We start from the raw sequence: 26569 nt of genomic DNA, 5'->3' as shown, positions 1-26569 counted from the left end.
TTGAACGGTTTAAAACTCTTATCTTTCGTTTTATCTTGTTTGAAAAGTGTAGAAAAAGTTCTGTCCTTATCACTTCCTTGTGCTGTCACCAATTATTTTGTGTGGTATAGTGTCATTATTGGTGTTTATGTTCGCGCTCTTTTTTGTGAGCTACTTTGTAACATTGTATATATGGTCTTTCTGGGAGTTCAAATTGTATTGAGCTTCGCGCGTTCACGTTAACAAACTCGTTCTTATGCACGAGGTGCATGCATATGCAGTGTGTGCGTGTACACCGCTTGCTCTTCATTAACGAACGAGAATATAGCAAGCTCCGTAATCGTGCGAAAATGACTTTTTATCAAGTCGATGACGAGATAAAAAACTTCTTCCAAACCAAAAGCGAAGGGAGGTCGTGTAAGTTAAGATAAAAAAAAAAAAACAATCTATGAACACCATACCAGAATGAAAGTATGTTGGGAAAAACTCAGTTGCATTAGTTGGTCTAGCAAGTAAGTTGCACATTATCGAAGACTTTTTTTTTGTTTTGCAAGCATGAGCGCAAATTAATCCGAAGCTATCGCGGTGCTTTGTCTCCGTTAACAAGCACAAGTTCGCCATCATTAAGATTCTTCAGCCTGAACTGCTTTACAGTACTCTTGATGAGGAAGCAATTTATTTCGAAGTCCTTTTGAAAGTTTGTGCGTTGTCGCTGTATATCACATGCAATCCACGACGTGACGTTAAACGCCGGTAGGCTTGCATAAATTTATCTGGCGACAGACTGCACATCACTTTCCAGGTGCATAGCTCTTGTGACAGTGCAAGTGAACAGAGCTACGTAACTCTTTGAAAAAGACTTGCCCGTGTTCACGTGCAGAGGTGCCCCTCTCAGCGGCAGTTATCAGCCCGCTCCCTCTTTATATATTCTTTGTATAGTTGTATATGTTTGCATAATAATAATAATAATAATAATAATAATAATAATAATAATAATAATAATAATAATAATAATAATAATAATAATAATAATAATAATAATCAATCAATCAATCAATCAATCAATCAATCAATCATTTATTTAACGTGCCCAGGAACAACCGTGAGGTCTTTGTGCAGGCGCACGCAAAAATAAAATCAATAAAAATAAACAATACAATACAGACAGTCTTCAGAAATAAAAAGAGCAAAAACACGTAGACAAAGAGAAATGAACACTAAAGGGGAGGAGTAAAATAAGACAATATGAGAAATATTGAAGGGGAATAAAAAATTAGATTGCACATATACAACTATGCGGAAAGACGGAGAAGGGAAGACTTTGTACACTGTGCCATACTATGTCAAAACAGTGCAAAGCTCGGATAAAAACAGTGATTGTGGACTATGAAAAACGTCAAGATCAAGAAAATTAATATTATAAAGACTTTGTATTCTGTGAACGGTAGAGTGTTGGAAGAAGCAGGCGGGTACATGAAACGGTCTGTTCTCTCTGGTTAACTTACGCGGAATTCGAAAATTAACACAATTGAGAAGTACAGGGCAGGATATGAAACCGTGGACTAGCTTGTAGAGAAATAAGAGATCAGAACGATTTCGTCGGCAGTGAAGTGATGGCAGTGATAATGACTCAGCAGTATTTGAACGAGATCCAGAGTCATTTTTAGCAAAGCGATGGTTATATATGCTGAGGAATTTTTTCTGGACTCGTTCAATGGTGTTACCACTGGATTGAGCAATGCCATTCCATATCACGGACGCATACTCAATTGCGGAAGACATATTGCCGTGTACAATTTGTGTAGGGCCATGGGAGACCTGAATTCTCGAGATATTCTACAAACACATCCGAGAGAACGAAGGCCCCGCATAGCAGCACGCTTAACGTGAGAAGAAAAGTTTAACGCGCTGTCAACAACAACACCAAGATCACTGATTTCATAAACCTTGCATAACGGCACAGAATTGACAAAGTATTGAAATGACACGCTAGATGTTTTGCGAGTGATAGACATGAATTTTGTCTTTGCGGTATTTAGAGAAAGGTTATTGCCGTTGCACCATTCGGGAAAAGAACACAAATCTGACTGCAACAAGCGACAGTCGTTAACTGAATGAATTTCCTTAAATATCTTGATGTCATCGGCATACAAGAGGAAAGAAGAATTACGAATGGCAAAAGAAACATCATTAACGTAAATTAAAAATAGGAGTGGGCCTAATACCGACCCTTGAGGGACCCCACTAGTCACTTTATACAAAGAAGAGGTTTGGCCATTTACGGCAACATAACAAGATCTATTGAGCAGATAGCTGTGCAAGAGATTCACAATCGACAAGTCAACGTCAAAGTTCGCAAGTTTAACCATAATCAGTGTGTGGCTGACTACGTCAAAAGCCTTGCTCAGGTCACAGTAGATTACGTCAACCTGTCCTCTCTGAGAAAAAGGTGTGGAGATCTGCGTCATGAAACTAGCAAGATTTGTGGTAGTTGAGCGGCCAGCAAGAAAACCATGTTGATTTGGAATCAGTGAGTTTTTCACACTAAAAGACAATATTTTGTGAAGAGCCAGTTCGAAGATCTTTGATGTGGCACATAGGAGAGAAATCGGGCGATAATTAGAAACATCTGTCTTAGAGCCCGACTTAAATACTGGGAAAACACGAGCAGTTTTCCACATGCTAGGAAATGTGGAAGTGTCCAGGCAGTTATTAAATATCGTAGTCAGTACTGGGACAAATATAGTACCATATGCTTTTAGTATGGCGGAGGGGATGCCATCTGGGCCACATGATAAGGATGGTTTTAAGCGCTTAATGCATTCGCTGATAAGATTTTCATCCAGCGACAAAGCACTGGATGAGCTAACTGCCTTGGGCTGTTGTCTGATATCAGTGCTGGAGTCTGAGGCCTTATAAACGGATGAGAAATGTGTGGCAAAACAGTCAGCGACGGCATGCACTTCTACCCCATTTGAGTCTAGTAGTCTGAAGGACTCTCCGCTTTTGCTAGACCGTTTACGCACATACTTCCAAAACTCAGCCGGCCTGTCAGAGGCGCTTTTTTCTAAGAATTGAATGTACGAACTATGATCCCGTTTATATAGGCGTTTAGAGAGAGTTCGAAAAAAGCTGAACTCTTCCTTCCACTCGCTGGATGGAGAACATTTAGATTTCCTGTGTGCGTGATCTTTATGCTTCAGTGCACTGATAAGTTCAGATGAGAACCAGTGGGGATATTTACGTTGTTTAGGTGTATACTGGGGAATAAAATTAAGCATGCTGCTCAGTACAAGCTCCGTAACCCGATCAACCTGGTCATCAACATTAGGTTTGTCAGTAACCTGTGACCACTCAACGGTGGACAAGTGATGATAGAGGCCCGTGTAATCACCTCGCTTGAACGCAAATCTTGGAGATTTGCTTACGTAACTGCTGTAGCTCGTTGTTTCGGCTGATGCATAATAATAATAATAATAATAATAATAATAATAATAATAATAATAATAATAATAATAATAATAATAATAATAATAATAATAATAATAATAATAAATACAACCTGTTCTGCCGCAACGGTCGTGACCTTATTAACATACGTCGAGAAGTGCGAGAACTGCATAAAATATTATTAATTCATCCTTTTATAAGTGCCCACGACCAGCACAGAAGCATCATTTGTGCGTTGAATAAAAAATAAATAACTGAGCAGTTATTTATACTTTGCTCGGATGCCCAGAATGTTTATGCAGCACTACATAAACATTCTGGGTAGCTGGGCAAAACTCGTTTCGCATGGGGAAAATGAATGAATGAAAGAAACCTTTACTTTAAGGGACGGGCCTCGGCGATGGCACAGTGTGCAGTCTGCGTTCCGTTCCTTTTTTTTATTATTTGTCCGTTCTTTTAATTTGCGCACTACAGTCGTTTCGTGGAAAAAGATATTTAAAGAAGCAGTGAATGTCTCCTGGTACAAAATCTCGGCATATCTCGGCATATGCTACGGCACGTTCTTGAAACTCAGCAGCTAAAGCTTGTTAAAAGAAGGTACAAAGACGGAGACGCACAGAACGACCGTCTCCAACGATGGTTTATTTCGAAAACGCGCGCTCTCTTTAGAGCGCGCATGGTGCTTCACCAAGGAGTAAAAGATATTGTCGCTACACTTAAACATTGCATTTAAATATATGGTTCCATTTAAATGTAGTAGCGACTCGGCGATGATTTTTTAACTATTTTGTCAATTTAGACACGACAATTATTAAATCGCAAAAATTCTCAGGCACATTCGCTCATTTTATCGGGGGAAAGTTATCGCTTGTCTCATCTAGCATACAGATCAGGTAGAGTAGAGACATGAATTATAATTTTTTACGTGTATAGCGACTAAGTCATTTTATAACGAACATCGGGGCGTCATCGTAACGCTCTTGGTTTGAAAAAAGTTTGCTTTAGTATCAGTTTCATTATAACAAACTCGGTTGTTCTCGAGGGTCGAAGTCTATGCACAGATAGGTAAGATGTGCTCCGCAAGGTCGATATTTGGGCGTACTGATATGTTTTGATATCAGCACATATTTAGACATGAAGTCAATATACGTATGTCGTATTTTCGTGGCTATTTCACCCGATGCGGTATACGCCTTATGATCAGTCAGTATAGTTTCGTCATTAAGCTTAGCTTTTGCGTCTGCACGTGTGTGCTCCTTGCGATTTTGAGTGAACCGATATCAATCCGCGCGAAAACCACTCAGTACATAGCGACCACGTACAATTCACTGGCACGTCAAACAACCGGGAAGCCGCATCCGGCTGTATTTCCTTTATCTGAGGAAGGGCGTAAAGTTCAAGCCGATCGTGGAAGCTTCCGTGTTTTATTTTCAGAACAACACTTGGGAGTCGATCCCCCCGTCGAGAATACTATCATAGGAAGCTTGAAGAGGGTAACGACAGAAATAACAGGGCATATTGTCAATGGAACCAATAGACACTTCAGTAGAGGAAAGCATGGGGAGTTCTTTTTGACGTCGTTGTTGTTGTTTTTAACTATAGTGATGATTATGACCTAAACTGAAAGGAATAAAAGTGGACGAAAAAGCACCCTTTCCCTCGGTGAGATCTGAACCCACAACCTTCGAAGTCGAAGGTGGTGTGTTCCGATACCTCGGTACTAGTTCAGATACTAGTACGTCCAGACGTCGTCTATATAAGCAGGAAACTTGACAGCACGACACGTGCGTCTTGAGCAGGGAGACAAATCGATAACACTTCAAATCCCTTCGAAAAACTGGCTCCGTCAAGCGCGAAAGGATGCACGTACGCGTGAGGACACTCTGTCCTGACCTCACCGGTCACGTGCGGTTGATCAATAGGAAATAATTTACAGAGCACAGGTGATTCAAGCAGCGCGACAGGACGACGACGCTGTGGGCAACAGCTGTCCATGCTAATCGGCTTTGATTCCACACGCACCGTCCAATCTGTCTTCTTTGTTTGTTTGTTTTTTGTTGTTGTTGATTTTCTTTTTTTGCGGTGATTTGTTAAATAGCTTGTCCGACTTCGCAGGAGCTGAGAGTGAACTACGGCAAGCAGCACTACCAGAAGGTGTTCGAGGATCCCTCCGCCATCCTTAAGATTCAGGAGTCCGAGAAGGAGCTCACGTTACTACAACTCGTAGAGGTGTGCGCGCTTTATTTTCTCTGTCCGATCGCTCGTTATCGGTTTCACTTTGCTGTAAGGATGTCGTGTTGCGTTACAGCCCTTGAATGCGAGATGACCGCTGTAGCTATATGTTCCCAAGAAAGTAATAGAAGAATGTGCTATTACAACGCAGAAGATATGAATTTCTGTTCAATGCCTGCATGCAATGGACGATAAACAATGTAACCACGCACAATGAACGTCTACGTCAGGGTTGCCACTGACTTTCGAGTAAATGTCGCCAAACGACGAGCAAAAAGTCGCCAAAAGTCGCCATTTTTTTTTACAAATTTTGCCAAAAATGTAGCCATTCTAGATATGTGCGGCATACCCAGTAATAAAAATTTCCACTCACGTATAGCCCCGTAGAACACAGTACCATCCAAGACCCTTAAATTATATTGACGTTTCTCGATGCCAGTCGTATCACCCGCTTCACCATGGGAGTGCATGGTGCTGCTTCTCCGACTAGCCGCAAGATGTGCGTGGTGGCGCAATGAACGAAACGCTCATGATATCCTTCCATCCCTGTCCTCGTTTCAAAGCTATAAGTGTGGTATAAACCTTGGGCGAAAACCGTGAAAGCATTATTTGTAGACAGCTTTACGTACCCTTATATGAATTAAAAGGATTAAAAGGTTTATTGAAGGTAACACGACAGAATTGTTACAGGAACCGATCATTAGTGAGTCTTACACCTTTTCAGTGTGAACTAATATGATACCGGACATCACCGACCCTTTCTTATAGTTACTTATATCTACACGCGTCAATCCGATGCGTTATTGCTGTATAGCAATGTAAAATGTTATATAGCAATTGTTTTTATTGCACACGCTCACCGAGAACAGTGAAAAATGCCTCAATAAATAATTTTTATTGCAGAAATAGCCGCGTATCCGCCTCTCTTCGCTATTCCAAAACAGTCTTTGCGAGCTGAACTGGGGGTACTGCAACAGTGAATAAGTCGCCAAGCTATTCACAGCAGTTGGAGCTTTGGCGGAACAAATGGTCGGAACACGCGGCCAACCCGTCGTCTTGCCCCTTCAGATGCGAAACTTCAGATAAGCTTAAAGCACCTAAAGCAATAAACCTATAGTCAATCACTGCCCCCTCGCGGTTTGCAAGGCAGTCCGCTGACTTACATTTTGCTAGAATGTCGCTGGGGGACGTTCCAGCACCTCCTGCATCTAGATGGCATCCCTAACTAAGGATCCCACTCACTGATCTTATTTTCACAGAACATCAAATAAACGTTTTATTACCCAAATAAACGTTTTATTATCTCTCTAGATGAATTGAGGAGGTACACACGAGTTACAGGACGGACATACCGAATGACGCGTAATGTGCACATTCTACTCGTGGGTCTAAAACCAAGAAAAATACTGAGAATGTTGCCGCTCATTCGTTGGGAAGACACTGAGCTTAGGATTCAAAACTCGGTGGAGGTTTAAGCCGAAAATCGCCAAAAATTCGCCATGTCGCCATTCATAATTTTAGGTCGCCACGGGCCTCTCAAATTCGCCAATTTGGCGAAAAGTAGCCACCATTGTCAACCCTGGTCTACGTATATCTCAGAAACCTGAGTAACGCTAATAAAGCCTTCTGTGTGGAGTTTCTTTGGGAGCACTGCAGCCTAGGAAGAGGAGGAGGAGGAGGAGAAAAACGGAAAGACAGGGAGGTTAGCCAGTTCTCAGACCGGCTGGCTACCCTGTGCTGGGGAAAGGGGAAGGGGGAGTGAAAGATGATAGAAAAGAGATGTTACAAAAAGAAGGAAACAAAAAGAACAATAGTACGATAAACGACACTGCTTAAAGTCTGTCTGTGAGACTAGTTGTGCGCAAAAAGCGCAACAACGCTTTCAAAGCTTTCCGTTCCGAGAATTGTGATATACAGCTGGGACGAGAAATGGCTGGCTGAACACTTTGTGATTGTTTCTTTTGTTCCTGGTCCTGCGTTGGCGCTGCCGGGCCACAGCGGTGGTTGGAACGGACTCCCGGCCTGGAACCTCACGGCTTTAACTTCTGGGAAAAGTACCAAAACGTCGTGAAACGTATGCTCGACCAAATGGAAGAGGATGCCAAGGTGAGTACTCACTCTACTGTTGCGATTGATTGATTGATTGATTGATTGATTGATTGATTGATTGATTGATTGATTGATTGATTGATTGATTGATTGATTGATTGATTGATTGATTGACAAATGTTACATGGTTGAAAAAAACAATTTACATAAAGCGAGTTTAGATATGAGAGTTAAAACAGCTGGGAAGTACGTCAGCAGTGGTACTGATAGATTGCTTGTCACGTAACGGAAGCAGCTTGTCACCGTGATATTGCCCAAGCATGGCAGCCGCGGTAACTTCAGTACACAATCTCATTACGCATGAATTGTTTTCTGCTTAACCGTGGCAGTTTTTCAGCGTGTTATTGTGGGATGACGTGAGTCGTTCACTTTCCCACATATTTTATTGCTGCTTGCTCTCCGATGTACAACCAAAGCCGCTGTCGTTCTTGCGGGCGTCTTCTTCTCACGCGCTAGGCTCGAACGTGCGGAGCAGCTGAAGCGCAACTTCGTCGTCTTCTCTCGCGTTGACGGCTCGCCGTATTATCACTGTTACCGATTTCGGCGCCTGCCGTGCCATTGTGCACGTTCCTTACTTACGCAGCTTCTTTGTGTGTTTGTGCTCTAAGATGGCGGCCAGAATGTCACTAGTGCTTATTATGGCCGCGGCGACCGCATTTTCGATGGAGACGAAAATGCTCGAGGCCCGTGTACTTAAATTTAGGTGCACGTTAAAGAACGCCAGGTGGTCGAAATTTCTGGAGCCCTCCACTACAGCGTCCCTCATAATCATATCATGGTTTTGGGACGTTAAACCGCAACAATTATTATTAATTAGTGCTCATTATAACCGTTGCAACACGTATGTGCGTAAAGGGCATTTTTGACTGTGGGAGAACGGCTTACGTTCGGGTAATGATAACCAGTTGTGGCGTAGCTAGCTCGACGTTTTGGGCAAGCACTGCTTCTATTCACTAAATTCGACGTTGACGCTTTTTTATTTCGCTTTTAACTGCGCCCACTTCTTTGCCCATGCACTGCGATTTCAGTGCCTGCCATTGTTTCGAGACCGGAGGTTTGACAAAGGTACGTTATCAGCATATGCGGTTTTGTGGCTCTCGCAATGTCACATGACTTAAATACCTCGTGCGTGCGCACAGCTGACAAGGCCTCCGGGAAATGCGTTATCCGCGATAAGCTATCACTTCGCTGGTATACGCTGACATTCACCTCGTCCGCGCGTTGTATGTACTTGCGATTGCGGACTGCGATGTCGTAAGAGTGCGATTTAAGTAATTGCCTACGCGTGATTATTACAACGGCAGTGGCGCTCTGCATGCTGCAGGACAGACACGCGTGCGTTTCGTTTTTTTTAACGACGAAGCTACTTAAAGGGACACTAAAGAGCAAAACGATTTTGCTCACATTAGTAAAGTGCTCTTTCACAATCCCAAAAACACCACGCTTGCTGCGAGAACACGCGCAAAAACAAAACGTATGTGGCGACGCCACCTTGAACTTTCCGCACCATTTGCCTTGACGTCACATGTTTTGACGGCACCTACTAGAGACTACGTAGTTCCTAATCGGTAAAAATTAAGAACATTGTCCTCTGAGGGGACCATGGACTTAACATACCAAGTTTGGGGTAATTTTGTTGAGCCAATGGCGCCGAAATACGATAAATACACTTTGACATCCGTGACGTCACGCGGGGAGATTTTGGCGCGAAATTTAAAAATGAAACTGTGAACTTGGTTTTCTCCTCTATTAATAAACTTATGATGGCGAACTTAACGACATTAGAGTTCTCAGAGCACAATTTATCTATCTAAACCGATTCATTGTTTTTCTTTAGTGTCCCTTTAAGATCGAGGTTAATCCCTGCGCAGCTCTTGGCGGGTATGTTCCACAGAAATTGAACAAGCCGCACTACTCACACCTCCGGTCCACTAAACGTTATAAGCAAAGTCGGGCAATGAAATAGCAATATGACGTCACCAGACCCGCTGTTTTACCAGTCTTCGCGACGTTAAGTCAGTGAAACTGCTTCAAATATATATATTTTTTTTATTCGTCACGTAATCCCGTGGAGAACGGACCCGGTCACCCGTACATCTGAAGGGAAATTTACATTATTCAGTAAGCTGATTCATCAGCATAGCGACAAAGTTATATGCCCTCGTCGCGGTGATAAACACAACCCATTCACGCCAAACGTGTCCCCGTCGCCGATTGTCTCGGCCGCGGGGTTTTTTTTCCGTTATAGAAACGCTAATAGACAAATGGAGAAAAAGAGTCAGAAGGGAAATAAGGAAGTAATAGTAGTTGCTGGGATTTTTAAGTGCCAAAAAACCACGATATGATTTTTAGAACGAGAGGAAGTCGAGTTAGTTGGTATGGATTCATGGTAAAAGAAGTTGGCGTGCAGACACGGACACAAGAGATCAGATCACCACGAACGCCGGTGTTTGTGTTTTTCTTATCTGTTCCCTCGTGTTCGCGTGTGCACGCCAACTTATTTTACCAGGCGCAGATGGGGTACTTTATCCAGTTTCCTGTTCGACACGTGTAGATTGGAAAGGCGTAAAGAAGAGACAGAGAAAGCAAGGATCCAGACGATTCGCAAGTGTGTTGCAGCGTATCTTACCGTCAGATATTTAAGTCAGTCGCTTTCAAGTATTGCAGGAGGCTCCAAATACTTTTTTTTTTAATTTTATGAAACGCCGATTATCAAGTCTACACAAGGCGCGCTGAAGAGTCATTTTTTGTAAAACCGGGCTCACAGGAAGGGATTGATGTTCTTTTCACATCCGCCCTTATTACTTCGGGTGAATTGGTCATTCCAGTGCAATAGCCGTATCTCTTAGCCTATCTGTCAATAGCCACAAAAAGCGGACGAAGAGGCACACAGGGGTAATAGCATTTCCGTTATGCGGCTGCAGATGGCAATCAGGGTTTTGTGGACCTAAAGTCACTGTATATGCTACCTTTAGGTAGCACATACAGTAACTCTATGTGGACCTTGGCGTGCCATTAAAGGGCGAGCCGATAAATGTCGGCACGTGTGGTGGTGCCAACGAGGGTCTATCACGTGCGCTCGCTGACTGCGTGTTCCTTTTCTGCAGACTTTCCTGCCATGAGAAACGAGTATCAGTAGACGCGTGTCGCATTTTAATTACCCTTCGCACCACCAAGAATGCCTACATGGAACCCTTTTTTTTTTGTTCATGCATGGCGCTCGTCTCGTGCGCATTACACAGACGTTCAATGCCCGGCGATCGTGCGAATCGTTTCGAGTCCTTTTTTTTTCGATTGGTTGATTGAGTTTATTGCCAGCTCGCTGTGGCTCGGGAATACTGTGCAGCGCTTTGCGTGACACGACATGTGCCATGGTGGAAACCGCCGTGGTAGCCTCGCGGCTAAGGTATTGTGCTGCGAAGATCGAGGACGTGGGTTCGATCCTCGGCCACGGTAGCCGCATTTCGATATATACGTATGTAGTGGTTTGGAGAAGATGGGAAAAGACGCTATTTTCTTCCTCCCGTTATGGGGACACGGCTCAGAGCGTAATTCTGGTCAACCACCCTGTCTTCCCCTCTCTCTTTCTCTCGCTCACTTTGCTTGATCCCGATAACAGACAGCGAACGCTGTGAACTTGTGTGCAGAAGCAGCGAAATAATTATTCGCACTGGCGGGTCGTTATGGCATCGCTGACGCAACGGGTATCGCTTCCGCAACGCTGCGCGCTTTTATTCTATCATGGTATGTATGTACAAGGGGCGTTCAAATGAAAAGGTACGAAACGTCGTAACGACATGACCGTTTACATTGATGCCTGTGCCGCTATCGGAGAATGTAGCGGGACATCTAGGGATGCGATTGGAGTCTCTGCCATGGATCGGAGCATGCGGGGGCGCCCGCATGCGCAGTAGAGAGCAGAGGCTCTTATAAAGAGCGCCGTCCAATTGACGCGGCAGTGCGTGTGAGGACAGGATGGCGTTCACATTGCGAAATTCGACGATTGAGGAGTAGCGGGGCGTTAAACGGTTTCTGACAGCGGAAGGTGTTAAACCGGCCACCATTCATCGCCTGGTATTTCCATGTGTTTGGTCTCATGAAAAAAACACCTGAAAGTGAAGCGCTTCAACTCGGACGACGAACTCAAGGACGCTGTGAAGGGCTGGGCCTCGTCACGGCCACAGGAATCCTGGGAACAAGGAATCCTTCGGCTCGTTCATCAATGGGATCGTTGTGATCAGGCACATAGCGTATACTTTGAATAAATTGAACTAATACGGCGATCTGGGCGAGTTGGTGTACTAACATCTTCGGGAAAATGTGCAGCGCGGCATTCGTCCGTGCCGCGCTGCACATTTTCCCGAAGTCGAATAAATTCTTCATTTATACACACAGTGTCGTTTCGTACCTTTTCATCTGAACACCCCTTGTATATTTAAAAGACTGCGGTTGGCCCTCACAGGGCTATAGAATGCACGTTCCTATAGTCGTATCGCACGCGTGAGCGTCGAAGCGCGAAACGTAATGACACCATACGCGCGCATACCAATGCGTGTGTGTGCCGCACCACAGGAGAGGTGACCGACCAGTGTTACAAGCCGGTATAGACGTACACTGAGTTTCCTTCTGGCCCTCTCCGTGCAAGGTGACCGACCAGTGTTACAAGCCGGTATAGACGTACACTGAGTTTCCTTCTGGCCCTCTCCGTGCAATAAACTCATTTCTTTGCCCATACGATATCAAAGCTGAATGTACTTTTGTGCACGTGAAACGACGCGATAGCGGACGTGTCGACGCGAGTAGGAGGAAAAGCTAGCTGACCAGGGCGACGCCTCAAATGGCCCCAAGCTGAGAAGCATGCCTGTTACGTGACCGAGATGACAGGCACCGATAGCGAGGCGGATGCCACTTTCGCAACCAAAGTGTGCGATTGTGCGCTTCCTGACCGAGCGGTTATTTGGTCACACTCCGAACGGCGAGCATCTTGCTTTCTTTTGTACTTGCCTTGCATAGAAGCATACACGTGCCGGAGTGTTGTTTTATGGCCCGGCGGATCTGTGTATTACTCTTGTGTGCCAACGCAACACGGAATTCTTGCGCGATATCATGGGGACAGCGCAAGCGAGCCTAGCAAAAAGCACGCGTTAGCGACTTCCTCACAAACGTTTGCAGTGCACTGCAAACGTTTGAAACAACATAGCAGAACAAAGTCAGCGTCACACACGTGTCAGCAGAGCCCGTTGATGAATGCATTAGGTATAGCCCCAGCAGAGACAATGCGAAAGCGAAGAGAAGACGTCGCGTTTGAACGAAAAGCTATGAAAGAGCTCGGACTGAAGATAAGGCTATCTAGCTGCCCAGGTACCCGTTTATCGCTAATGTGAGCACGCCCCTTTATTTGATGAACGCGCAGTGTCAGATAAAAAAGTTTGAGACAAGCACGAAAGGCAACACGGAAACTAAGTTATCGCTGACATGTGGATATGCAGCGAATGCGGGCGTCCCTCGCATACCCATTCGTCGGGAATGAAGTGTCGTTTCTTGGGTAATTAGTGTTGTGACCTACATTGTTCAACGTTGACTAGTGCACACAATTTCATACGACAATATTAGCCGTACTATATACAATATCGACTCTTCTCGAAGTGTAGTGCAGAATTGTGTGCTGTTCAAGTTTTGAATCACGGCTCTTTTTTTTTATTGAACGCTATCTGATGGGCGCGTTCTTTTTCTCATTTTGTCTGTGTTTTATTCCTAGGCCGACAACAATGAAGCCGTCCTAAGCAGTGTGGCCAAGAAACGGGTGAGACTTTGCTGATAGTTCACTTCAGAGCGCGACTCGTCAAATTACACGACTTTCACAATCATAAGCATAAGGATCCACACTGACATTCTACAACGCGTTACGACGCTATAGGAAGAACAACACCGAGTCAGCATGTTCATCGTTTACCTTTATTTATTTGTTCTTGTACATATATGTCCACCCTTTATTATGTCTAATTACCTTACTTGCCGCCCTTTCATTTAATGCTATAGTATTCCTCTAGGTTGTCAGCCATATTATTATCAATATGGAACTCCACTCCCAGTTCTCTGAATTCCAAGACAAGGCAAGCGCGCAAGGGGGATCCGAAAAGTTATGTGGGCAGATAAGTCTTCGGGGATAACGTGACCGCAGCAAGCACAAGACCAGGTTAATTGGCGAAACATCGGAGAGCCCTTCACCCTGCGGTGGGCGCAGTCGGGCAGATGATGATGTTGATGACATATGACCTCTCGCCTGTTTGCTATAAATCTCTCGAGCACTGCTGTGTGATGTGAACAAAGCTATATCCTTACGTTCCTGCTCGGTTTAGGACGTTAGGGTGGCGGTTTTAGCGAGCTGTCAGCATACTTTGACGGTACACTATCACAGAAAACCAAGGTGAATTGTTTCTGAAATTTTTATTTCATGCATGCATACGATGTACAGTAACATTAGTCGTACGACAAAATTACTTGAAAGGTAGATAGGTGAAAAAGTTTCTTTCGAACATTTATGTTGCCTAATTTTTTCTTCTTTTACGAGGGCTCTATATTCAGGCGTGTGGACGCGCGCGGGGTGGTTTTTGAACTGTGCACCCAACAGCAAAGGTTTGGGGGACGCGAAATGTTTGAGAAAACTATATTCTCGATTTGTCTGGAATCGTGGCCTTCAACTAAATGTTCCAGCTGCTAGTGTGTATTGCAACCTCCAGTCACTGGCTAGATTAGAAGCATTAAGTTAGCAGAAATTCGTATTTTTTTGTTATAAAATTAGATAGCCAGCACTGCAACCACAATTGACGTTGTGCCGACATTACGCCTGCATAGGGTCTTTTTCGAAAGCAGTTTAAATACCTGGCGTGGCTCTGTGGTAGAATACCTGACTGCCACGTAGAATGCTTGGGTTCTATATCTGCTGGGATACAACTTTTTTATTCTTTGCGTTCGTCTGGTCAATGCTGCCGATGTCGGGTTTAGTTAAGGCTCGCGCGTTTAAATTACCAATGTCTGGTCTCGCCGTTATAGGGTAGATACAAATTGTCAACCACCTGTGGCGCATACCCGCATACCGCAGCCCTACACACGGGTATGTGCCACACTTGTCTGGAGGGAAGGGTTTGACGACGTACACGACAGGATTTTCACGTTATGCAGGTAATGACAGTTGACCAGACAGTCATATTCGTCAACCCTCTTACCCTCCCATGCCAATTTTGGTGTACGCCACGCTAAGGAGGCGATCTCGAGAACATCCAGATAGATAGATAGATAGATAGATAGATAGATAGATAGATAGATAGATAGATAGATAGATAGATAGATAGATAGATAGATAGATAGATAGATAGATAGATAGATAGATAGATAGATAGATAGATAGAGACAGACAGACAGACAGACAGACAGACAGACAGACAGACAGATAGATAGATAGATAGATAGATAGATAGATAGATAGATAGATAGATAGATAGATAGATAGATAGATAGATAGATAGATAGATAGATAGATAGATAGATAGATAGATAGATAGATAGATAGATAGATAGATAGATAGAAATAAACGCTCAAAGTGCCTTTGGTTGGCTGAGAAATGCTTCACATTTAAAAATGGTAAATGCGTATCCCGCTCGGCATAATGGCCAAGAAGAGGTGCGTGGGGGTTCGAGCGATGGGATCAGGAATCCATTTGTTCTCGACAAGTTTTCTGCCTGTTTGTTGGCGAAAATAATGCCCGCCGCACAGAAAAACTTGGCAATATAACGAGTTAAAGAATATAAATACACAAAATGAGTCGCTGCTCGAACTCTGCGCTCGTCTGCTAACGTTTTTTTTCCCCGGACCGTGTTTTTCCGTCGTCGTCTAAAGCTTCGTAATCCCTTCGCATCTCACTAATGGAGTCTGGCTGCTTTGGTGTATTTTGTTCTCGCAGTGAGCAATGTGACAGCCAATGCACTCCAATGCAATGCCCATCCTTTATTATTTTTTTCTTTTTGCAGGAGACCTTCGACACTCTCTTCGACGTTAACAAACACAACGCCCTGCTTTCCCGAGGTAATCAATTCATATTTCTTGTCTTAAAGAGACGATAATTCTTAAATTTCGGATGAGCGTTGCAAGCCCCGAATGTTTTACGTGCTTTATTTTTCTTTAGTACACACTATGTTACACTGTCTGGAAGTTGGCTAGGTGATTCCTTTCTTCTTTCTGCTTAACATTTAATTGGTTCGGTAGTGATGGGCCTAGAAGAGGTGTACCCATACGGCTCCTTTCTTAACCTTTCTTATCTTTAGGTCAACAAAGGATAATTTGTTCTCACTTACCGTCTGCAAGGGACGCTCTCTTAAGCCTTCGTAGACAGGGGCTTTGGGAACAACCTCGGTCGGCGGCTATCTTGCAGTTATTCGAGCCTGCCAAAAGATAAATATGTGTCAACAGTAAATTTCATTCTAACTATCGCGTTCTTGTTTTGTGAAGCGGATCTTATCTTCTTCTTGGCTGCACATTTATTGCAAGCAATGCATAACGTATGGCAAGGAGTGGCAGGCTGGAGACACGCTCTCGAGGCTTGCTTCGCCTCATTTCTCATCATTAAATATTATTAACGCGAAAGCGTTTCTTGGTTGTTTCTTGGCTAAGTTGGCGAAAGCGCGCCCCCAGCTGGCGTCCGCAAAAGCCGCGCCAGGAAACCACGTGACCTCTCACACTGGAACTGGCGCCGGCACCAACAACATCCGCAGCAACCAGCTGCAGCCGCGGCGTAGGAGAGGGGAATCCCCGCAGCAGACTTTTCAGCCCTCCTCCGTAACAGCAACCTAGCCATAATAAACGCTTTCGTGTTCTTATCTCATAAGAATGTGCTTAGGGATCCTCTGCGAATGTATGTGTTACAGCGCACGTTTTAGTACAAACACTCGGGTTCTTTGTAGCTTTTCTGCCCGAGTCCCGATAGGGCTGTCCGCTGACGATGATCCCTTCGTACGCAGGTGAGCGTCGTCTGAGTCACCAAGCTATGCAGGGTGCCATGATGATCTTCCTGTACCGCGACCAGCCGCGCTTCCACCAGCCCTATTACCTGCTCACCCTCCTCATGGACGTCGACTCGCTCCTGACCAAGTGGCGCTGTACGTGCACGCGGGCTATCTGTCCTCATGTGCTCCGGGTCACCGACGTAGCCAGATTTGGGGGGTTCATATCCCCCTCCCAAATTTTTACATTTTGTATGTGTCTATATACAGACACATACAAACGAACGCACGAACATACATAAATGGGGTCTGACCCCTACTGAAATAACCGTGAATACGCCCCTGCTCCGGATGCTCGTAAAGCTACAGTTTGTCATTATTATGCTTAATTACTCCGATGTTATTTGTTTCTGCTATGTGTTGGCTTTACTTTTGTGCAACAAAAATTGTGTACATATTATTTGAATACAGTTAAAATTCGCATTAGGTGTTAACCTGAGCTGTAACGATGTCTTGTATTGATTTGCTTGGGCACAGATGAATGCAGTGTTGCTGGTAATGTTGCCGCAGCGTTTAGTAAACATGTGGAGATAAATTTATCCTTCATTAAAATGAAAATATATTTTCGTAAAAGGTGCATAACCGTCTGCGCTGCGCTTCTGATCATCAAAACAATTAACTGTAGGCGTTCAGTTAGTGCTAGCAGGCGCATATAGGCCGTGTCAATGCACTGTCAAGTCAAATACGAATCTTACGTGTGACCTTAAGAGGTAGCTTTACCTCTGAACATCCCTATTGAAATAAACGTTTCAATGCTCACGTTTGGCCACCATTGAACCAACCTGAAGGCCGGTAGTCAGAAGCAAATATTTTTGTTTTGGTCTTCGATATCAACAATGCCGAAAATTATTATTTTAAGAAACAGAAGTTTGGCGAAGCTTGCATTAAGTCGCGCAAGCCTTGAAACAGCGGAACTGGACGATTCTGAAGTCTAATTTGGTCGCTTCTAGGTTGTTGCTAGGCTTTAGCTAGGTTAGTCACGACACAGATGTCCAAACTGCAGAACCGAGCGCTCGCACCTCTCATACATCTACGGGACACGTCGTCGTTGGCGTAAGCCTTCCATCGCTTCGGGTTCTTCTCGCAGCCGCCGTTGCCTTTCCCTTTCCCTGATATGGCAGCTTCGCACTAGTCGTGCCATGTCTTTCTACCTTTTTATGTCTTATTTATTCCCATTATTTCTCTTTCTCTCTTTCTTAGTGAACCAGTGGGGAGTAGTGGCATCTCTCCTCCTCACGCTCACTTCCGTTTCCCACCACCTTGCTACATTATACTATACAGGGCTATGCCATGCTCTGCTAGCGTGCCTGGATAGCCGAGTGGCTAGGACGCTCGCTTTCGGATCGAGGGCATACGCGGGTTCGATTCCCGCCTCGTGAAGAATATTTTTCGGCAAGAATTTTTCTTTCTCTTTCTTTCCGTCTCTCTGTTTCTATCTATCTATCTATCTATCTATCTATCTATCTATCTATCTATCTATCTATCTATCTATCTATCTATCTATCTATCTATCTATCTATCTATCTATCTATCTATCTATCTATCTATCTATCTATCTATCTATCTATCTATCTATCTATCTATCTATCTATCTTTCTTTGTCTCTCTCTGTACTCGTTCTCAGTGTTATTACAGTCCACGCCGTAGCGCTGAATAGTGGGATCTGCCCAAATTCATTGGCACATACCCGTTCACGATTATGATAGTTTTCTGATAGGCCGCACAAATTCCGGTTAGCTTAAACGGCTTCCCTGTTAAAAATTAAGCACGCAGTTTGCGATTCCAACTCTTCAAAACTATAGCTGTCGCAGTTATGCTGACTCTGATTCTCTATTACGAATTCCAAAGAGCACATACATTTGATACATCCGTCAATCGGAAATACGCCTGTAATTTATTATTAAACGTATTTTTCGAAACTACAGCGACGCAAAACCAAACAGCGAGTCCTTCTTTCGGTCATCTTGGATTACGTCTCATGTACAGCGCAAGCACTTCGTCGAGAGGAAGCCTCATCCTGGACATCTTATATGGACACGCATCTGGCTATACGCCAACGTGGATATTTTAAGGCCGGCCTTAGCGATACTCCGCTTCACGCAACGAGACGCCAGACATCGAGCACTTTCTCTGGTCATGGTCATGAAGAAAAGGCCGCTCTGTACTACATGCAACGAAAGAGAAAACATTCTTTAGTCAAGGTTACGACCATGAAGCAAAGGCCGTTCGGCACCTAACCCTTTCAGACGCCCCCTATGGGGAACTGTCTGTAAATGCGTCAAATCGATACAACATTATTTCAAGGCTCTCAATATTCTATAGAAACAAAAATAATATCACAATACGCTAATTTATGTGCGTTATAGTAATTACCCCCAATTAAATTGTAATTATATATTTATTCTGAAGTCATTTGTGCCTTATTTTTGCATAAATAGAATCAAATCTCAGGCTAGAAATACAGTGCGAATTTATTTTCGGTTATGCCAATTTTGAGAAAAGAAAAATTATACTTTAGGTGTGGCTCACGGGAAGCGTCGAACGTGGTCGTGCCTTCAGCAAGGTAATCGTATACAACAGTGCACTGCAAAAGTTAAATGAAGACAAATTTATTATGCAGGAGGTTGAATTCATCGAAAGCTCAATGTATCTAGCTCTTTCTTAGCCACTAGTCGATACAACTAACAAAAACAAGTGGTCTACACAACTGTGTACATAGCGTGTCAAAGGGTTAATGCAATGCAACAGAAAATGTCGAGCACTTTCTGCGGTCAAGATTATGGTTACGAAGAAAACGACATTATTTTCGCCCGCCGCAGTTGCCTAATGGTTATGGCGCTTGACTGCTGCCCCGAAGGTCGCGGGATCGAATCCCGGCCGCGGCAGCCGCATTTCGATGTAGGTGAAATGCTAGAGGTTCATGTCCTTGATTTAGGTGCGCCCTAAAGAACCCCAGGTGATCGAAAATTCCGCAGCACTCCACTACGGCGTCTCTCATAAGGTCATCAGTTATTATATCAATTATTCATCAGCAATTATTATGTCATTAAAATGTCATTCTTCTGGAGAACCTCAAATGAGAAAGATCGGAACCCTTACGCTGCCTTTGCTCAGAAAAGGACGTTACTTATCGACTTATTATCTGAAGGCTGACGACACAGAGAACATCCTCAGGATGGTGTATCATAAAAGTGCTAGCTTACATATGTGTGAAGTGCACTTTTAGCCTCCTTGGTGCCTCTTTCAATGTGTCTTGTGCGTAGATAAACGCGTAATAAAATCTCTTTTGGTTGTGAACAGCGCCGTGATCTGTGCCTTGGATTCTTTCGCCTTCCCGTGCACATGTATCTTAATGTCTTTTACATCTGTCGGCGTAATTATTACGGGCACTTCTACGGCAGACGTGCCGCAACGCTGCGGTAATGCAACTGCAATCAACCTTTACTCTCCTCTGCTCTGTCTTTCCCCTCTCCAGACAACCACGTGCAGATGGTTCAGCGAATGATCGGATCGCAGCAATTCGGGACGGGTGGCTCCTCCGGCTACCAGTACCTCCGCTCTACGCTCAGGTATCGTGCTTTCTACAAGTATAGATCTGCATTTTAATAACGCTGTAAAAATTCACCCGAACAAAATAATATTAATTAATAAAAGTATGCGACGCGAGCAGTTACTATGTTAGGCTCCTGCCTTGTAGCTGAGAGGAAAAGAGAGAATCGGGAATGTGATAGTTTCCAGAAGATTATATAGTTGAGTTGTGATCTCGGAATATATAAAGCCGAAAATCTGTTATTAACAAAGTGCTGCTCAACTTTTCTTAGGGGCTAGTGGACTGGACTATGTGACGTCTATAACACAGTTAAAGCATAATGCTTAAACATTGCAATTACCATGTCGCTTTTGTGCATTACGCCACCTCTCTCCTCCTCACTCCTCAATGAACAATTGAGCATCGACGAGCCAACAAACGTTCCTCATCATTTCTTTGTCCCGTAATATTGACACCAGCGCTAGTTTATTACCCATATATTCACTCTTGGAATATGGCAAATGAGTTCCGCGGAATCCCGCAAGGCCCGGGACCTTGCGGAATCATCCTGGAACTGGTCTAATTTTTCGTCAACCAAAAATCTTTTCTTTTTTCTTTAGAATCCGTGTAAGTTTCATTGTAGCCTTGTATAAACGAAGGAAGGCAAATTTAAGGGCTCGTTTTTGTTTGTTAGACAAAGAAAAACGAGCCCTTGAATTCGCCTTCCTTCGTTTATTCATAGCGAGGGTCTCGTTCTGGCAGAATTGATGCCTCCAGATTGAAGGCGAGGGATTATTGGTCAGTTGCCAGCTCATAGAAAAAAAATTCTCGTGCTACGTGACGCCAGCAGGCAAAGAAAAAGAGTATTCTGCACTCGCCGTCATGGCTACAAAAGGCGCTTCACATATAAATGTGAAGAAATTAAAGTGGACGAAAAGACAATTTGCCGCCAGCAGGGCCCGAACCTGCAACCTTCGGATAACGCGTCCGATGTTTGGCCTCATTGTTTGTTGGTTTTCATTAAGGTTTGTGCTACAAACGGGTATTCGAGAAGTTCATGTGTTCACCTCTCTGTAACCTCTGACGACGCAGCGACCGGTACAAGGTGTTCCTGGACCTGTTCAACATGTCCACGTTCCTGATCCCGCGCTCGTGCATCCCGAAGCTGACGAGTGCCATGAGCCGCAAACTGAGCATACAACACGACCAGGAGCAGCAGGTGGACGGCAACGCCAGCGTCACCATCAACGACCCGCACTTCCCCGAGAAGTTCCTCTAGGCACCGGCATATATGCGAGGAATAGTTAGATATGCACATATATGCGAGGATAACACGGAATAAGAGAAGGAAACGGGTTTCGTCTTCTGCATTCAATTCTCTCGTGCCCGCCATCACTGTTCGTTGACCCTCGTTCGTTGTTAGACTCCGTTCTATACAGTCGATCGCCTGCACTATTGCTTGACAGGGTGGCCTATGTGGCAGATACTGACGCGCTAGCGGTGGACTCTTCATTGGTGCGAAAATGGACCTCAACTGTTTGAAACGTATAAATAAAGTAGTATTCATATGGCCACTAAAGCCGTCCTCGATCGTGACATCATCTGTACGAGTATAGTTCGTCACGCAAGCAATCGTCAATGTGTGTACCCATACTTCAACATAGGAATCTGTCTATTAATCCTTTTTCATTCTCCTGTGCGGCCCTCTGCCATTCTTGTAGGGGGCGGAGCTTTGCGGGGTGATTTGGGACCAAGCCTGGGTGGCTAGAACAAAACCTCGTTCAAATTTAATATTCGGCGTTGTTGAAAAGTGACGTACGCGGCTGGTTATACAGGCTAATGGCGGAGCGTGGCAAGTGATAGGAGAGCCGACAAGACAATATTGACCACAATACGGACACGTTTTCTGAATGCCTATTACATGCTTGCATGAAAACTGTATATGGCGACCCCTTCGTAATGCCTATGCACGCAAAAGGCGCTGCGTGCTCTGGCGGAATCGCACAAAGGTACGTGCACCGTATAGTTCGTAGGAATAATAAACACTGTTATTTTCCAACCCCGCTTCGTTTGACCGATTTCGTTACTGTCGATCACTTGCTGTATCAATGTGTTTTCAATATTTTTCTTTTTAAGGCCTTAGATGCCTCATCGAACGCGAAAAGTGACCGTCGGCGTCAACACGAGGGACGCAAAAAAAATCGTCACGTGATGGCGTCACCTCATGACGTCACAGGTCGCCAGAATTTGTGACGTCATCATGAGGTCACATGGTAACATCATCACATGACATCGTCGCTTGGTCAAAGGTGATCCGATCTCGGAGGCACTGCAAAACCGCGTGAAGTGCAGAAAGCTTCCAGTGTCTGCGATCCCGGAGGCAGTGCAAGGCCACCATGGGTGCAGATAGCTTTGATTTGGTCGGGGGGGGGGGGGGGGGGAGGAATGATCAATACATTCGACCAGACGAAACAGATGGCTTTCGCCTTCGAGTTGTCTTAGGCAAATGCATAAGCGACGTTTGACTTTTGGACGTGTTACCTGCATGAGGTTGAGATAGTCGCAACATAAATACATCACCCTCTTTCCGGAATGGAAGCAAAGTTTGACAAAAGCGAGAACATAGGCCCGCAAATGCGAAGTACGGAGGTGCAAGACATTACGCGCTCGTCAGAGCGGGAACGGGCTCTACGACAGCAAAGCAACTTAATACACTGCCCCCCCCCCCCTCTCAGAAGTGGCTCGCATGTCTTTGGTCATCAAGTGCAGGAGCGAGCGGCCCTTGCGCAACAAGGCTTTGTCCGGCGCTGGTTGCTGAACAAGATTAATTCAAACATTGACCGGAAAGTGACCTTTTGTGGGCAAGACGGGCGAGAACTTAACTCACGGGCTCCTGGACTCTCCTACATCCTCCAGGACATGTCCTCCATCCTTTTGAAGCTGCAGGCACTGCACAGCAGAACTGTGCTAAGTCCTCCTAGATTACATATTGATGAAAACACCGACGCATTCGTCTTAGTCTATATATTCACATGGACGATATACTCACGCTGAAAGACTGCTGAAGAAATGCAAACCTTCCGTGCTTTCATAATGGCATTGATATGGTCATTGGCTGACGCTGATGAAATTATGTGATTTACCCTCGAGGGTGATCAGAAAAAAACAGGGGCGTAGCAAGACATTTTTTTTTTTTGGCGGAAGTGGGGGGGGGGGGGGGTTCAGTCATACTTTATGTATGTTCGTGTCAAAAATTTCGGAGATGTGGGGGGGGGGGGGGGGAAGTTGACCCTGCCATGGCTACGCCAATGGAAAATGAATATGTTTAATGTTCCTTGTTGACGACCGACTGCCACAGGAACCCGTGCAAAAGTTCGCAAAGGAGGTTCGACGAAAAACGATATCAACATCAAAGGCGTCAGTTACAATGGGCGCTCCAAAATATATGAATCGGTCGTCAATAGAATATCGTTGGAAATCTCACGTAGAAGTGTTCTCGACTTCGCGTATATCGGAAGATATAGTAAGCCAAATTTACCGGCTTTGCAGATTGTCGAGCCGACGCCTACAGAAATGCAAAGTTCGCCCTTTTCTTCTTCTTCTTCTTCTTCTTCTTCATTTTTTTTTTGTAACATCTCTTTTTCTATCATCTCTTATTCCCATTTCTCCAGCACAGGGTAGCCAGCGGGTCTGAGAACTGGCTAACCACCCAACGATGGTCTTCTGAAAATTCAATAATAAGAAATGTTTATTCTCTCTCTCACTCCCTGTCCTTCCGTTTTTCTCTGCCTCCTCCTCTTCCTCGCTTTTGTTCCACAGCTGTGGTTAAAAATTTTCCACTTTTCTTGTTTAGCCTTTAGGAAGTTGTAAAAAATGTTAAAGTCTAAAATAAAATAATCTGCTTCAAACAGTGCGCTGGAATGTTTGTACTTTAAGCACAATAAATGTTATTGGATTCTGTTGAGCAGCTGCTTCGCGAGAGCACAGTTTAACAGAGGAGCCGTAGATGTGGTTAACCTTGGGCATAAAAGCCACGCTTCGCAAAAAAATCGCTAGCACAGCAAGGGACTTTCAGGACATAGAATGCGAACGTAGCTACCCGCTCGAGTCTGGTCTTTTAATGCGTACAGGCGGTGTCCGAGTATGCGCTCACGAGTGCTGACGACGCCTGTAAAGGACGCAGTTTACTCCGTTGCCAAACAGTAGTAGACACCGTCGTCTTTTTATTATTCTGTAGAAGTAAGATGACATTTCTCTTTCCTATTTCGCGAATTCATATTCCACGAGGCACCTTAACATGCCACGCACTCCAGCTGAGGAAGCAAGTTACGTGCTTGAAGTTGTACCCTAAATTGCCCTCCGCTAGGTCATTCAAATGAATTTATGAGAGGAACCTTGCCTGCCGTTTCACCGTAGGCGTTCACAAGCGGGAGGGGGGGGGGGAGGCACCATAGCCTGGCGCCTCCGGGCCCCTTCCTCCCCGCCCTTTGAACGCGCGCTACAAAACAAATAAATAATAATAATTGCTCACGTGCTCAATCTGCATGTTTCATTTTCAGTAAACGCGGACTACAGTTTACACATTTCACTGCAGTTACAACGCCATAAAGGAAACTGCAGCCAAGCTCTCTTACGCTGGTCCGCAGTTGTACGCACAGTCGGGCAATTTCACGAAAAGGAACCAACATGCACGTTTTCCGCTTTCCGCCCAATTTGTGCATTTTATTTTTACGCTACATGGCTGACTGAAGAGTCACTAACAGCCACACGCGAAGTATATAACAGATGTTACAGAGAGGACCTGGCGTGCGGTTTTTGTAGTGCAGGTGTGGCAGTTGGCGAAAATGAAAGTCAAGGCTAAATAGAACTCGTGATTCCTGGCAGACAGAAAGCCCAGTCTATGGCGTCACTTATATACGATATACTACTTCAGTAGTGCTGTTTCTTGGGCTAGTTGGAATAGTATACTGTATTTTTGGACGCGCTTGAAATACAAGGTCTCAGTGAGGCACACATGCATAAACCACAAACGAAACCACAAGCGTTTTCGTTTGTGGTTTATATGTGCCTCACTGTGTCCTTGTGTTTCAAGCGAGACCAAACATACAGTACGCTATACTACTTGGTGCCACAGCATTGCATTGTCACATCCCATCGTGCACCTCACACTTACATCATGTCACTGTTGGAGTAATCATGTTGCGCGGGCCCTTTCCGGACGTAAGAGCAACGAAAATTGCACAGCCTGCATTGTAGAATGGCCGCCGCTGGTAAAATTAATTTTTCCGGAATCTCTGGATTAAGCTGTATTGTAGATATCTTTATGTCGGCTTGTGTTGATGTCTTCAAGACAAATGCTTCAAGCCTTTGTGAAGACGTTTACAAATTAAGGTTCCCGTTGTAGGTGTTACGACCTGTAGCCTAGCCTCGTCCTCGTGTACATATATATATAGGCGTGCGCAAGAGGAGGGCAGGGTGAGCGGACCCCCCCCCCCCCCCCACCCTGGCTACGGGCCTGGTGAATGTCATCATGGGTGTATCGAGGCTCACACTGACACGCCCACCATTGGAGTTGTAACCAATGGTTGCAATAATGTGCAGACCGACCCTTAAACGCGATAAAGAGGCCCGCGAGGAGTATAAAGCATGGTCTGGAATTTTTTTAGGGGCGAAGCTCCTCTTAGTCTAACCTTGTCACGCGTCAGGCGCAACCGGCAGTATCTCCCGAACAGTATCTCCCATCACCAATCCTTTGCAAACTGCCCACTACTTCGTCTTTGCAAACATCCCACTATGATCCATCACCGATCCATTACTTCACCGATCATAAAGCCGTTATAATGAAGGGGGAACGGAAGTCACCTTTGCAAACTGCCCACTACTTCGTCTTTGCAAACATCTCACTACAACCCATTACCGATCCATCACTTCACCGACCATAAAGCCGTTATAATGAAGGGGGAACGGAAGCCACGTCTAGCTACCACTTACGATTAATAAAATTTCTTGTATAAATATATACAGTGTTCATCACGTCTTTGATTATGTACTGGGCTATTGCTTTGATTACTGCTGGGAGAAACCACTGAAGATTTCACAGTGTAACCATAATTGCTTCAGGAGCTTCGCCCAAGCTCTTCATCATTCACCCGTGGATATGCTGTGAATTTTTTTTTTTTGCTTTTTTACCAGCAAGTCGGATTTTAAAGATGA

The 26569-nt window shown here is 44.6% G+C and overlaps 2 protein-coding genes across 2 annotated transcripts in view; both read left to right on the top strand.

Moving 5' to 3' along the window:
- LOC119382654 (tryptophan 2,3-dioxygenase) overlaps window positions 1–21672 on the top strand; it is a 66419-nt gene extending 44747 nt beyond the window's left edge. Inside the window, exons 8-14 of the mRNA XM_037650452.2 lie at window positions 5545–5658; window positions 7660–7767; window positions 13529–13573; window positions 15799–15853; window positions 16786–16923; window positions 20303–20396; window positions 21449–21672. Coding sequence (XP_037506380.1) covers window positions 5545–5658; window positions 7660–7767; window positions 13529–13573; window positions 15799–15853; window positions 16786–16923; window positions 20303–20396; window positions 21449–21635 — 741 coding nt within the window. The 3' untranslated portion in view covers window positions 21636–21672. The remainder of the gene's footprint in view (window positions 1–5544; window positions 5659–7659; window positions 7768–13528; window positions 13574–15798; window positions 15854–16785; window positions 16924–20302; window positions 20397–21448) is intronic.
- Window positions 1–26569, top strand: part of LOC119382646 (cyclic pyranopterin monophosphate synthase) — a 227438-nt gene that overhangs the window by 81832 nt on the left and 119037 nt on the right. The window lies entirely within an intron of this gene.

Source organism: Rhipicephalus sanguineus, chromosome 2 (genome assembly GCF_013339695.2).
Source record: "Rhipicephalus sanguineus isolate Rsan-2018 chromosome 2, BIME_Rsan_1.4, whole genome shotgun sequence".
Lineage (NCBI taxonomy): Eukaryota > Metazoa > Arthropoda > Arachnida > Ixodida > Ixodidae > Rhipicephalus > Rhipicephalus sanguineus.
The sequence above is the reverse complement of the archived record's forward strand: the minus strand, read 5'-3'. Positions and strand labels throughout refer to the sequence as shown.